Genomic DNA, 15,878 nt, shown 5'->3' with positions numbered 1-15,878 from the left:
CATATTATTTAGTATATTGATATTTATAAATCTTGTCTCCACTGAAGTCTGTCACTTGAAACATTCTCTTCTCTCTTCATTTTGTTTGGTTAATATATCCACCCTTGCTTTCTTTGTGTTTTTATTTCCTTGGTGTTTGCTCAATTTTGAAACTTCCAAATCTTTTTGTTTAGATGTGTTTCTTACATATAGCATACAATTGGGTTTGCTATGTGACCCATTCTGAAAAAAAATTTATCTTAATAATATTTAGTTTTATTAAAAATCAAGAACAACAAAAAAATAAGACCTGAATTTTGGATATGACACCCTACATACAGAAAAAATAAGCAAGATTAAGGCATAGGGCTATATTAAGCTAAAATTATCCTTTTTTTTTTAAATTTCACAGGTAGAGTCATAGACAGTGAGAGAGAGAGAGAGAGAGAAAGGTCTTCCTTCCATTGGTTCACTCCACAAATGGCAGCTACGACCAGCGCTGCGCGGATCTGAAGCCAGGAGCCAGGTGCTTCTTCCTGGTTTCCCATGCAGGTGAAAGGGCCAAAGCACTTGGGCCATCCTCCACTGCCCTCCCGGGCCACAGCAGAGAGCTGGACTGGAAGAGGAGCAACCGGGACTAGAACCCAGTGCTCATATGGGATGCCGGTGCTGCAAGTGGAGGATTAACCAAGTGAGCCACAGTGCCGGCCCCGCTAAAACTATTCTGTACACAAAGGGAAATAATCAATGAAATGGAAAGGCAGACTATGAAATAGAAAAATAATACTTATTGTGCCACATAATATTTTATTTTTTTACATCTGATCATAAGAAAAATCAATAAAGCCAGAGCAATTAGGAACTTAATAATAAAGTACATAATAAATCTGTGTATTTATAATAAATTTAAATTTTCATCAAGGTGGAATTTCATGAAATTTTCTAATATTTTCTCCTTTGCACTAAAGCTTTAGTTGTGAGAAAGATGAAGAAAATGACCACTTCATAACTGAATCTGCTGTAAAATAGAAAAGCAAAATTATAAATATATTTTTCAAATAATTCAGAAAACTGGAGAGTGACTTATCATTTAATATCCTTCTTGTATTTCTCATTTTTCTAGTTCAGATCATATTTTCCCCATGGCATAGCCCTGACATAATTTCTCATATAAACCAACAGTGCAGGACTGCTTTTTTCTTAAGTGGCATTTGGAATGCAATATGCTTTTATTTAATTCATCATGCAGTTGTTTCTAATTGGTTTTGTTAATTATGAGAAATAAACAACATTTTTATAAAATGGTATTTCATATAATGTGGGCAAAATCATTTGGACCAACTAAATATAGCTAAATTAAGCAATTGAAGAACTGATTGCATGAGAAATTATCAGAATAGAATTTGAGGAGCAAAATATAAGAAAATTGAGTCACAGAGAGTCCACACAGGCAAACACACATATACATACATAGGAGAGAAAAGAAAAGCATATTTGACAAAAAAGAAAATAATTATTTAGTGTTGGAAAAAGTATCAGTTTCTCAAACTACTCTCAAAACTCTTTCAAAAATAAATTTATATAGTTCCATCTCCCACCAGAATAAAATGTATAATGTTCTTTCTCGATGTTTACTTTTATTTAGTTCATCTCACTAAAAGGGATGGAGTGATGGAAGGCAGGGGGCAGAGGGAGAGAAAGAGAGAAAGAGATACAGAGAGAGAAATGTTCCAACCCGAAAATTCCACAATAGGAGCCTGAATATCCATGCATATCTCCCATGTGTGGCAGGAACCCAATTATTGGGTCACCATCTGCTGACTTCCAGAGTGAATTAACAGTAATATGGATCAGAAGCAGAGCAGTTGGGACTTGAAATACACACTGGTATAGGAAGTGGACATCTCAGACGTGGTTAAAATCCTGTTCTACAGTGCCCTCCCCAAACACACTACTTTTTTAAAAAGGTTTTTATTTATTTGACAAATTGTTTCTTTATTTAAAAGATGTATTTATTTATTTGAAAGTTAGAATTACACAGAGAGGAGGAGGAGGAGGAGGAGGAGAGAGAGAGAGAGAGAGAGTTTTCCATCTACTGGTTCACTCTTCAATTGGACACAGTGGTCGGAGCTGTGCTGATCTGAAGCCAGGAGCCAGAACGTTCTTTCGGGTCTCCCTCATATGCAAGGGCCCAAAGACTTGGGCCATCCTTCACTGCTTTCCCAGGCTAATGCAGAGAGCTGGATCAGAAATGGAGCAGCCAGAACTTGAATCAGCGCCCATAAAGGATGTCGGCACAGCAGGCAGTGGCTTTACCCACTACACCACAGCACTGGCCCCTTGACAAGTTCCTTCAATCTCTGTTTCTTATGAAAGGTATTTATTTCACCTTCATTTATAAAGGAGAGCTTTGCAGGGTACAGTATTCTGTGTTGACATGGGCTGCCTTTTGCCTTTTTTTTTTTTTTTTTTTAAGAATTGGACTGTGTCCATTCTCTCCTAACCTATAGGGTTTTTGATGAGAAGTCAGCTGTGGAGATCCTCTGAAAGTAATCTGGAATTTGTCTCATGCACATTTTAGAATAATTATATTAGCTGTTGAAAGTTTGACTACAGTATGTAGTGTTGAAGATCTTTTCTCATCATGTCTATTAGGAGTTTTAAGTGTACTTAGACTTCATTTTCTTTCTCCAAATTGGGGAAATTTTCTATAATTAAGTCACCAAATAGGCCTTCTAATCCATTCTCCATTCTACACCTTCTGGAGCTCCTAAGACCTGTGTATTGGGTCAATTTATAATATGCCATAAATCTCCAACACTGTTTTTAATTATTCTAATTTCTTTTTTTTTGTCTAATTGCAAAATTTCCAGGGATTTGTCTTTTAACTTCGATATTCTTTCTTCTGCATCACCAACTCTGTTAAGGCTTTCACCATATTTTTTATTTTATCAATTGAATTCTTCATATCTAACATTTCATTTTGGTTTCTTTAAAATCTCAATTTTGGCCGGCGCCGTGGCTTAACAGGCTAATCCTCTGCCTTGCGGCGCCGGCACACCGGGTTCTAGTCCTGGTTGGGGCGCCAGATTCTATCCTGGTTGCCCCTCTTCCAGGCCAGCTCTCTGCTATGGCCCAGGAAGGCAGTGGAGGATTGCCCAAGTCCTTGGGCCCTGCACCCGCATGGGAGACCAGGAGAAGCACCTGGCTCCTAGCTTTGGATCAGCGAGATGCGCTGGCCGCAGCGGCCATTGGAGGGTGAACCAACGGCAAATGAAGACCTTTCTCTCTGTCTCTCTCTCTCTCTCTCACTATCCACTCTGCCTGTCAAAAAAAAAAAAATTAAATCTCAATTTCATGGGAAAAATTTTCATTCATGTCATGTATGGATTTCTTTAACTTGTGGATTTGTTTCTCATTGTTTCTGAGTAATCCTATGATCAATCTTTTGAATTCATTTTCAGGTATTTCATCAATCTCTTCATCTTCACATTCTAATATTGTGTCCCTTTTGTGGAGTCAGGTTGTCTTCCTTATTCTTGTTTCTTGAATTTCCTTATTTATTTTTAGGTATTTGTGGACTTACTTGGTTTTCTCCTCTGATGACTTTTATCTTTTAACTATGCCTCTGTGGCTTAGTGAAGTGTCTGCTCCTTCAGTGACTACCCAGACTTGAGTGCTGGGTGTGGCCATGCCATTGCTCTAGGGTGTCACCCAAGTTGGGCATGGTAGATCTCTATTGTCAGCAGAGGGAAGGGTATGATCACTTCTGTTGATATAAACACACCCTCACCTCCTCTCTTCAACTCATCCAGCCTTACAAATGATGCTTAAGGATGTGCCACCCACAGAAACACAGAATAATAGTCACCATTAGGAAAGAAAGTGAAAGCAGAAATTCTCGCAGTAAAAGCACAAAGGAAATCCCAAGAAAGCAATATGGATATTTATAGAATAATAACAGAACCAAGTTGTTACTTTTCAATAAAAACCTCGAATGTAAATGGCCTAAATTCTCTGCTGTCAAGATGTCATCTTCTCCTTGCCAGCTGGGTGTGTGCACAAGATCTACTGCAGCTGCTACTGGTGTCCACCACAGTCTGATCTCACCTGGCTCTCCAATGTTGGCACTTCCTCCAGCTCTCTGCTGCTTGTGCCTTGTGTTGTGTTGGTACTCCTTGCTGCGTATCTGCACCTTCAGCAAAGGCCTATGCCGTCCCTACTCCCTTCTGTTGAATCTCTACTGCAGGTTTCTTTGTAACTCTCTTCTGAGAATGTAGTTTCTCCACTTTTTTTAAACTATTTTCCCCTTGCCTAGAGCAATACACCCACTTTTTCCCTATTCTGCCATCCTGGAAACGAGTTTTCAAGGTCAGTTTTATTCCCTGTCATATGTAGAGATCACCCTGATGTTTTTCAGTTTTTTATTTTTAAAAGATTATTTATCTGAGTTACACAGAGAGAGGAAAAGACAGAGAGAGTGAGATTCTCCCTCCATTGGTTCACTCCCCAAATGGCCGCAAATGCCAGGGCTGGCCAGGTCAAAGCCAGCAGTCAAAAGCCTCATCCAAATCTCCCACATGGATGGCAGAGTCCCAAGCGCTTGTGCCATCCTCCTCTGCTTTCCCAGACACACTAACAGGGATCTGGATCAGAATAGAGCAACTGGGTCTTGAACCAATGCTCATATGGGATGCTGGCATCACAGGTGGCAGCTTTACCCACTTTACAACACCAGCCCTGATATTTTTCACTCTTTAAATTTATCACTCTGCTAACATTCCTTATATCTTCCAACCTTATATTTTAAATATGTTTTGTCTCTTCTATTGCCATATAGAATACCAAGCCTACACTGCTGTCACTTCTTAACTATTAACTACTGAGAGATTGCAGGTGTGCAGAACAGGGGTTTCCTAAGATTCCAAAGAGGATGTGTAGCTACCTTAGAGGAATTTTTCTGAATTAGAATCCATCCACCTACCACATCAATGTGCCCTCCGTTTTGGTGTTTCACCATAGGCCATAACATGGAAAAGCTGCCTGGCAGGACCTCGCTGAGAAAGACATTCTCAAGACTTCAAGTGAAATCAGAGAATCAGCCACTCTCATGATAACAAACAACCCAGCCTTTTGGTCTGAAAATTTGAAGGGTGGACTCTAGTGCCATACCTAGGAGAAACCAATTGCAAGTGGTCTACCCACCCAAACTGGATCTGATCCTCCTGAAAAATGAATTGTTCAGATGCTATTTCTTTTCACCCTGTGTGTATGTGACTGCTCTGAGCATATTCTACTAAAATCAGAGAAGTCTCATTTGCTGAAGAGACAAGATAATAATAGACTGACAATATCCAGCAGCTGCACTGTACTTCAGTCTTCTCTATCCCCTGTGTGTGCAGGGATGCTGAGGGTGGAGATGTTTGGCACAGAATATAGAAGTTGACACAAGTCAGGAGATAAGTAATTCATTCATGTTCCAGTCTGACAGAAGCTTTTGGAGGGCAGAAAGTTATGTACAAGATCATTGTTCTAGTCTGTTCATGCTGCTGCAAGACAATACCTTGAGCAATAGCTAAACTATAGATGTTTATTACTCATAGTTGTGGAGGGTAAGAGGTACAAAATCATGGGCCCAGAAAATCTGAGTTTGTTGAAGCCTCACTTTCTGCTTCAAAGATGGCATCTGGAGTGGGCTTCTAGGGTAGTGGCTGAGTAGCTGTTTGGGAACCCAGTGCCTGGGTTCAAGTCGCACCTCTGCTTCTGATACAAACTTCTTGTTAAGGTACAGTGAGAGGCACTTGGGGATTTGCTATGCATGTGGATCCCTGCCACCCAAGAGGGAGACCCAGATTGATTTCCCAGCCCCTGGATTCTGCCTGGCCAAGCCCTGGCTATTGCAGACACTTGGGAAGTGAACCAGCAATGGAAAATATCTTTTTGTCTGTCTCTATCTTTCTCTGACTTTCAACTAGAAAAAGCAAATTTTATAAAGAGGGCATGTTCTTGCTGTGTCTTAAAATGACAGGAGAGACAAACAAGATCATTTAGGCTTCTTTAATTTGATTTGGAGCAACACAAAATTTGGTAACTTATCCTATATCTGTAGCTCCTTTTTCTCCTGTTTTTCTAAGGTCTGTGACTAAACCAATGAAATTGAAATATTGTGTGTGTGTTTATGTTTATGTGTGTGTTTATGCTGTTATGTATGTGATATATTATCATTGTTTTCAAGAACTGTATTAAACATGGCAGACGGTATCACCATCCCTCTTTGCAAGGTGTTATTCTTGTTTTCTAGTATTTATTTTTCAATTTTGTATTAATGTGTAATACTTGGACTTTTTAAAAGATACAATAGCGTATTTCAAAACATGCACAGCATAAACTGACCATATAGGGCCATTAGCTTTTCATATCCTTATCTTTTCTCTGGGTTTGTAACCTTCCAGTTCATCTGTTCCAGTTCATTATACAGAATATAATGCATTATCATGAGCTGTAGTCACAATACTATTACTGCAAAACCCTAGGACCCATTACATTCATTGTATCATGTTTTGATACCCATCATCCAACTTCCCTATCCCCCGTCAGTTCACCCTACTCAGCCTCTATAAGTTAAAATTTTAAATCGATAGAATTTATTTTAATTTCCAAACATGATGTGCAACTTTCAATATTTGTCTTTGTGTCTGGCTTTATTTCACTTAATGTAATATCCCAAATTCTATCCATTTTGCTGCAAATGTCGGGATTTCACTCTTTCATTCTTTTTGTGGCTGAATAATCTACTATTTTCTCCTTTAGTCCTAAAATTGCTTTGACTCCCAGTGCCATAGGAACTCACGTGATGCATTTGGTTTATAGTGTTAAATTGCATACTTATTGAGGTTGCCATTGTGATGCACTGATTTAAGCCATTGCTTGGGATGTCTGCATCTCATATTGGAATGCTAGTTTGAGTCCTGGTTGCTCCATTTCTGATCATGCTCTCTGCCAATGCTCCTGAGAAGGCAAAGGAGGGTGTCCCAAGTTCGTGGGATCCTTGCTACCTGTGTGGAGACCAGAATGGAGTTTCTGGGCCAAGCTTCGATGTGACCAAACCAGCTGTTGTGGCTGTTTAGGAAGTGAACCAGCAAATGGAAGATTTTTCTCACTCTCTCTGCATCTGTCTATCTGTGTGTGTGTGTCTCTCTCTCTTGTGTCCCTCCTCCTCTCTGCCTCTCTTGCCCTCTGTCACTCTTCCTTTGAAATACATAAGCAAATCTTCAAAAATGTGCATATATATTTATAAATTATGAAGTTCTATTTTTCTGACTCCTGTTGTTTTAAGTGATTAGACTACAGCTATATATCTCTATTCCTAAGTTTATTCAAAATGGCATTGTAAGTAGCCATTAGATTTGCAAAAACTAATATCCATAAAGTCTTAATTTTTCAAGAAATCAAATTTTAAGATGTTAGGCAAATAATAAATATCCAAGTCCTTTACAATCATGCTTTACCTCCACAGTTTTCATGAAAATTATCAGTAACAATGATTTTATGATTTTTTTATATGTGTCCTTTTATTTAATCTTACATTTCACAGTTTGTCTTTGGTATTTGACAATGTTGACAGTTACTGAAGACAATTCTCAAAATGAAATTCTCATTGATAACATAATGTGATTGATACAAATGCATTTTGACAGATAAAAACACAAGTGTTCAAATCCACAACAAATCACAAAAGTGTTAGAGCTTTAATGAATCTACCTATGACATGTGAACCAAAAGGGCTGTGTAATTGGAGCAAGAGCTTGAGGGAGGAGGGAGAGATGGCTGAGGAGGAGTTCTTTGGCTCTTCTGAAAGTCCTCCCCACTCTCCCTTATGAAGGAGTTGCAGACTGCTTACTCCTACATCTCAAAATGTATTTGTTCTCTAGAGTCTGGAGTCTGATCCATATCTCAATAAATCTGAATAATGGAATTTAATAGCTCGATGAAATTCTTGGAAATTAGAGTTAAGCTTGGCTGCCACTCTTAGAGCTGGTCAATAGATGCAATGAAGTTTTTCTTTTTTTGAACAATGAATGGATCAGAAAAAGAGAGGGATGATGAGAACTATATCAAATTCTGCTCAAAAAGGCCTCCTAAAGGCAAGAGAACTCAAGCATTTAATAGCCTGAGGATTAATCTTCAGGAGACCAGGAGCCAAGGAGAAGTGACTGGCTGAAAGGGTTATTTTTCTATGTCATTTGCACCAAGTACTCACTACAGAAAGCTGTGAGGGTCCCACAAAAGGCCAAAGAGGGAAGCAGCAAATATCCAGAACCTGACGTCAAATGATTGCTACTTCCTTCTTGTGGGACTAAGACCTTTTGTTAGTCACTTGTCCCTTTAGGCCCTTTTCTGAAGACCAATATTAAACTAGCAAATGGAGTTTTGAGGAAAAATGAGACTGTAAGTACAATGATCCTTTTTTGATAACAGATGAAACATGTTCCAATACAGGCTAAGGCTGGGAAGAAAAATTTAGAATTTTCATTGTAGCCAAGTAAGTGGGCGTTTATTTTGAGATTCTATTTCTGTAGCTTCTTGAATGAGCAGGAAAATTATTGACCTGCCCAGTACATTTCCCACTGGCTTTTTTTTCCACAGAAGAAAAGATATAATTAATGATAAAATAAAGAGCAAGAAGTAAATATAAATTTGCATTTTTAGTTCATGAAGAGGCATTGATTCAAAATGATTACATTTATTGTTTTGAAATTCTATTTCTTTTTTACACATGAATCACCCTATCTTGTTTCTGTGTGTAATATTATTTTTTAAAAATATCTTCTTAGTCTAATTTATTATGTACTCTGCTAAATATAACTACTCTAAACTTTCTTACTGTGGTTTTTTTCTTTAAATTTCTCATACATCATTTCTGTCAATAGATTGCTTCAAATATCATGGTTATGTGTGGTAAAAATATACAAAACTGCCCATATCTACATTACTTTAGATGCATTGTATAATTCCTACTGCATTGCTCAGTAGATACCACATGTATTTAATTTCATCTGCCTGTATATTTTAAATTAGGTTTTCCTCTGGTTTGCCAAATATATGAAATTAGTAGATTACATATATATACACAAACATATATATTCTTCAACATATATGCATACTATTTTACATATAGATATATACTTCCACATATACTATATATGTACACATACTCTCTCTATATATACATAAGTATAATTCAACATATAGACATACGGTTATATACATATGTATACTTCTTTTTTTTTCTTTTTTTTCATTTATTGAACTTTTATTTAATGAATATAAATTTCCAAAGTACAGCTTATGGGTTACAATGGCTTCCCCCCTCCCATAACTTCCCTCCCACCTGCAACCCTCCCGTTTCCCGCTCCCTCTCCCCTTCCATTCACATCAAGATTCATTTTCAATTCTCTTTATATACAGAAGATCAGTTTAGTATATATTAGGTAACGATTTCAACAGTTTGCCCCCATATAGCAACACAAAGTGAAAAAAATACTGTTGGAGTACTAGTTATAGCATTAAATAAGAGTGTACAGCACATTAAAGACAGAGATCCTACATAATATTTTTTTAAAAAATTAATTAATTTTCTATGCCATTTCCAATTTAACACCAGGTTTTTTTTTCATTTCCAATTATCTTTACTTCTACATATAATATACATATATTATATATTTATTTCCAGCAAAGTGTTTATGGAAAAATACAATTAAAAGTATGAATTTATTTTGGTGCTAAATATTTTTCTCATGGAAAATGTGTACTTTGTAAAAGCTGTGTATAAATTTCATGTGTATAATTTTTGCAAGCATATCAACTCATATTTAATTATATTTTCCATGGACTTTTTGAGGAACCCTTATATACTTTATGGTAGAACTCTGCATCAGTGAACTATTCTTTATAGGATGTTTAAGATTTCCTTTACAACTCTCACACTTTTAATCAGTTTAAAAGATTTTGAACTATATCTTGGTAATGACTTTGGAAGTCTATCACTTTAATTTCTTATTCATTATATTAAAGTCGCTTAGGTGGTGAATTGATTATTTTATCTTACAACAGGGCCTTTGCTTTAGTCATAAAACATGCATCTCTTGGCCCAATCTTTGAAAATCTGTCACCATTTTCATTTTAAACACAATTTTTTTTTTAACTTTTATTTAATGAATATAAATTTCCAGTGTACAGCTTATGGATTACAATGGCTTCCCCCTCCCATAACTTCCCTCCCACCCGCAACCCTCCCCTCTCCCGCTCTGTCTCCCCTTCCATTTGCATCAAGATTCATTTTCAATTCTCTTTATATACAGAAGATCAATTCAGTATAAAGATTTCAACAGTTTGCACCCACATAGAAACACAAAGTGAAACATACTGTTTGAGTACTAGTTATAGCATTAAATCACAATGTACAGCACATCAAGGACAGAGATCCCACATGAGGAGCAAGTGCACAGTGGCTCCTGTTGTTGACCCAACAAATTGACACTCTAGTTTATGGCGCCAGTAACCACCCTAGGCTGTCGTCATGAGTTGCCAAGGCTATGGAAGCCTTCCAAGTTTGCCGACTCTGATCATATTTAGACAAGGTCATAAAAGACAGAGTGAGGATAGTAACCAATGATCCTAAGAGTGGCATTTACCAGGTTTGAACCATTATACAGCATTAAGTGGGGAAGAGGACCATCAGTACACACAGGTTGGGAGTAGAGCCATTGGAGGTAGAGTAGAGGTTATGATTACAAAGGAATGAGGCCCAAGTGCACTAGACGGGGCCTAGAACAAAGGACAGAGTCCTTTTTTAAAAAATTTATTTCTTTTATTTATATGCACATTCAATGATATGTTTAACTTTCTGTGTCGTGTTATACTTATAAATGGAAGTATATGAGTGAGGCGCAGTTTGCCGGGTGGGTGAGTCAGGTGACCAGAGGAGCCGTCGAGTCGGTTTAGGCCGCTGCTCTGGGCTTCCAGAGTGCAGGTCGCCATGGCCAGCCAGTCGCAGGGGATCCAGCAGCTGCTGCAGGCCGAGAAGCGGGCGGCGGAGAAGGTGTCGGAGGCCCGCAAGCGAAAAAACAGGAGGCTGAAGCAGGCCAAAGAAGAAGCACAGGATGAAATTGAACAGTACCGCCTGCAGAGGGAGAAGGAGTTCAAGGCCAAGGAAACTGCGGCCCTGGCATCCCATGGCAGCTGCAGCTGCGAAGTAGAGAAGGAGACCCAGGAGAAGATGACCATCCTGCAGACCTACTTCCAGCAGAACAGGGATGAGGTCTTAGATAACCTCTTGGCCTCTGTCTGTGACATCCGGCCAGAACTCCACGAGAACTACCGCATAAATGGATAGAAGAAAGCTGCCCTTGTTCCACGGCTGGGCGTTTCAGATGCTCTCCTGGAGCCTGGAGCTCAGCAAAGCTCACGCTCTGCCCTCATGACGAGGCATTAAATTATTTCTGTGTGTTTCATAGGAGGACCTTTACACGTTAGCTTCTTTATCCAGACTTATCCAAAGAGTTCATCTTTTTACTTCGTATTTCTTAGAGACATTTAATAAGTATATGTCGTGTGTTTTCCTGTGCCTTTTAGTTCAAGCAACATATATGTCAGTGTTGACTTTTCTCTTAGATCTAGTATAAAAAAAAATTCTTTGAAGAAAGAAAGGGACTAAACAATTTGTTTCCCCTATGCTTTCTTGAAGGTCAGGAGCTTTATCTGTGAAAAAGTAGTAAATAGTTTCCTGTAACTTGTGTGAAGCAGCAGCCAACCTTAATGTCTATTCTAAAGGTAAAAGCAATGAATTACTCATGTAATTGTTTAGGCTGCTTTTAGCTTCTTATTCAAAATTACTAAATGATAGAATTTAAGAACTTATTACATGTTATTACTTGGTGTACTGATAAATTAAAAGTAAAGACTTTGTCATGTGTTCTCTCTCTCACAAAAAAAAAAGGAAGTATATGAGTATAGTGCAAAATACATTTTACTGTAGGAAATGTTGGAAACTAGAATATGATCTGTGGAACTTGTTGGTTGTCAAGGTTGATAGGTGCTATGCATTGCAGATGACACAGCCATACAATGCAGAATTGTTCTGCAACCTGCATAAATTTCCAGTGATCAAAGACCACACAATGTGGATAAAACTTGCATTTAGTACTACATAACATCCTAGACTAGTTCAGTTTTACACACTGCTGAAATGTTTTCACATAATTTTATAGACAAATACTACATTTTCTCCCTAATATGTGAGAGCTGAAAAAAAAAAACAGCATGAAAATATACTGGTGATTATTAGAGACTTGAAGGGATGGGATGGAGGAACAAAGGAAGTGCAGATTAAAAAAACATAGGGGATTCTGGGTGAGGTTTATATGACAAATATATCACACTAATATCTTAGTAATAAGGAAAGGTGGATGTGGGTTACATGGGAACCCTTTGTACTATTTTACAACTTTTGTTTTCTAAAATTTATACTTCAATGTTGGACATTGCCTAAAATCTCCATTACAATATGGCTCCTGGCAGATGTTCCAGGGAGGGGTGTGTTTGCGGATGCTGTGGTTAAGATACCTAAGATCAGACCACTGGCAGGGGTAGTTCCGGACACGTGGACAGTGCGTGATCCCTATACTTTGCTTAAGATGCCCCTGTGTGTGATCCACCCACTCCTACATGACCTTATCGCTGATTGGCTCCCCTACTGCGCATGTCTTTTTTAAGCTTTATAAACCTATACACTTCCTCAGTAAAGTGGCTCCTGCTTTGACAGAACTCACGGGTGCTTGTACTGTGTTCATCACCCATCGACCTTACCTCTCCCGTTCACCTTGTTGAGGAGTGCTTGTGCTGCCCCTGCTGGTCAGGGGCTAGCATTGGGCTTGAGACCCTGACACTTCAATTTATCAGAAAAGGGTATTTGTGTAAACTGATGGAAGACTTATTTTCACTTGTATTATGAGCAAAGTAACAAGACCATATTATAAAGATATACAAAATGATTCTTCTAATGCACTTTTGATAATTAGTTTTATTGATTAAAATGTCTCTATTTAAAATTCAAATTAATCTAAAACACAATTTTGATGTTTTAAACAATTAACATTTACAGAACCTTTTAAACATGCTGTCTTGCCAAAACCGGTATATTTTCCTTCAATTACAGTATAATTGAGTTATTAGAAAATAACAAGATAGCAAAAATAAAGCATTGGGGGCTGGAAATCAGATTGATGCTTTTACCTAGTTTTGTTTCTTCCTTACCACTTCTTTCATATGTACATCTAATCAAATCCTTTAATACACTTTTAAATATAAGAAAAAAACAGCAATATCAGAACATTTGCAGAACATATTTCATATATAACAAAGACAAGAAACAGCTACAAAAATAGAAATAATTTTGGAAAAATAGAGACAAGAGAGGGATGAAAAAACTTTTGAAGTCTGTAACTATTATCCATGAGAGATAAAACACTACTGTTAAATCATGATGTAGGAATAATATGATGTAATACATTACTGTTAAGGGAATAATAGTTAAAGAAATTAAGGTATGCTTGCAAAAATTAAAGGGAACCTAACATAACAATGGACAAAATTTGATTAATTTGAAAAAAGTTTCTGTTAATTAAAAAAATTTCAATATATTAATATGAGAGTAATAGCAAAAGCTAAATAAGGCAGAAATACAAAAAATAAATTAGAAAAAATATTAATTTCAAAGAAAGCAATGATATGCTGTTATGAAATACTACTTGACTGTCACTAACATACCTATTTATATAAGTAGAAGCTAAAAATTTTGATTGAACTGAAATTTTTCATAGATACTTGACACATGTAAATATATTGATAGCATTTGATGAAAGTCTAAATAACTTTAAAATCAATAATGAGAAATAAATAAACAATGCTTAAAACTCAAAAAATAAAAGTAAAAACTACCTCTGTAAAACTGTGACTCAGAAAAAAATGATAGTAAGTATCTGAGTAACAACTAAGTTATTTAAAAAGGATATTTCCAGGGATTTCAAATGGTAATGGCAAAGGCTTATAATTTTTTGGTATATAACTTTAGGAAAAATATTTATAATTTGATCTTCATATAATTTTAAAAATAAATTTTATATTTTATGCAGCTTTTTAAAAAAAAACCTAAAGAAAATTAACATTGCTTTGAACCTTGTATGTTATTTAACTGAAAGTTCTTACAATGTATTCATAGACTTTTGGGTAATAAATATATATGTGTGGGTGTACATGTGTGTGTGTGCACCTGTGTGTGTGCATTATGATATCAAAAAGTTCCATGCTCCCTAATCAAAACTTTGTTCATTTGGATTTAACTTTGGCAAAAATTATGGTTATGTTTTACCCTGTGGTTAGCAATTACGCTTAATAATCCATGGGAAACTAGATAATGCACTCAAGAAATCTGGAAAATAATATGTACTAGATTGTTTAATTTAATTTTATTTTTTAAAGATTTATTTATTTGAAAAGCAGAGTTACAGAGTCAGAGACAGACATACACACACACAAACACACACACAGAAAGAGAGAGAGAAAGGTCTTCCATTCACTGATTCACTCCCCAGATGGCCATAATGGCCAGAGCTGCGCCAATCCAAAGTGAGGAGCCAGGAGTTTCTTCCTGTTCTCCCAAACGGGGGCAGGGGCCCAAGGACTTGGGCCGTCTTCTACTGCTTTCCCAGGCCATTGCAGAGTGCTGGATCAGAAGTGGAGCAGCTGGGACTAGAAATAGCGGCCATATGGGATGCCGGCACTGCAGGAAGCGGCTTTACCCTCTATGCCACAATGCTGGCCCCTACTAGATTTTTTTTTTTAAAAAAACTGCTTTTTGAAATTGAGAGGGATTAGAGAATATTTGAATACTTGCTATTAAAAGTAGTACTTACATAAAAATCTAATTTAAAAGATGTATTTGAAAGGCAGAGCAACAGGGAGAGATGGAGCTTGAGAGAATTTCCATCCACTGTTTCACTCACCAAATAGCCACAACATCCATGGATGGACCATGCTGAAACCAGGAGTCAGGAACTCCATCCAGGTTTCCTACAGGTGTAACAGACACATAAGCCCTTACAGTAGCTTCTGCTGCCTTCCCAAGCACATTAGTAGGGACCTGCATTAGAAACAGAGCAGCCGAGACTCAGACTGGCACTCTGATATGGATGCTACTGCCACAAGCAGCAGCTTAACTTGCTGTTCCACAATGCCAGCCCCCAAAAATCTAAATTTTGACTGTTTCCTAAATATTGCTTTTGTCATTTACCAAAAAACTCTGAACATTATTCTATAAGATCTGGAATAATTGCCTTAGCATTCATCAGAACATCTAGAAAAGCTGACACATAGATATTTTATGAGCAATAGAATTCAAAGTTAACACTTCTTCCATGGATTTTTTTAAGTATCCCTTTATATATTACACACACTTAGGGGATTATTTGAATGCATCAGACGATTATGAATATAGGCAACAAACTGGAATATAAATTCCAGGAATGAAGGTGGTCAGAAAGCTATCTGACATTCAAAACTAATTGCCTAGAAACCTGCTGTTTTTCAAGAAGCAACCTAGAAATCTGAGCGCTGATCAGACACTTGGGAAGCCTTAAGGCATTCTTAGGAAAATAAACATGCTTTTTAGTAAACAAAATAAGGAGAGGACTTGGGTAATGTTTAGTGAATGTCAATGTAGATTCATGAACTAAGGTGAAATTTCAGCAAGGTGAGATTACAAATATAACAGCACTCACAAATTCTAGATACTGGACAAAATTTGCTCTAGTATTAGGCAAGTAAAAGGTTCTTCTATGGAG

At 37.2% G+C, this 15,878-nt stretch overlaps 1 protein-coding gene and 1 pseudogene across 1 annotated transcript; one reads left to right on the top strand and one right to left on the bottom strand.

Annotated features, from left to right (window-relative positions):
- Window positions 1-11,019, bottom strand: part of LOC133762045 (zinc finger protein 384-like) — a 38,017-nt pseudogene extending 26,998 nt beyond the window's left edge.
- On the top strand, window positions 10,959-11,787 carry LOC133762273 (V-type proton ATPase subunit G 1-like). Its single transcript, XM_062195282.1, has one exon. The coding sequence runs from the start codon at window positions 11,018-11,020 to the stop codon at window positions 11,372-11,374; it is 357 nt and encodes a 118-aa protein (XP_062051266.1). The 5' UTR covers window positions 10,959-11,017; the 3' UTR covers window positions 11,375-11,787.
- Window positions 11,788-15,878: the final 4,091 nt, after the last annotated feature.

Source organism: Lepus europaeus, chromosome 6 (genome assembly GCF_033115175.1).
Source record: "Lepus europaeus isolate LE1 chromosome 6, mLepTim1.pri, whole genome shotgun sequence".
Lineage (NCBI taxonomy): Eukaryota > Metazoa > Chordata > Mammalia > Lagomorpha > Leporidae > Lepus > Lepus europaeus.
The sequence above is the reverse complement of the archived record's forward strand: the minus strand, read 5'-3'. Positions and strand labels throughout refer to the sequence as shown.

Coding starts and splice junctions, on each gene's coding strand:
- LOC133762273 (XM_062195282.1), top strand. CDS start 11,018: ATGGCCAGCCAGTCGCAGGGGATCCAGCAGCTGCTGCAGGCCGAGAAG.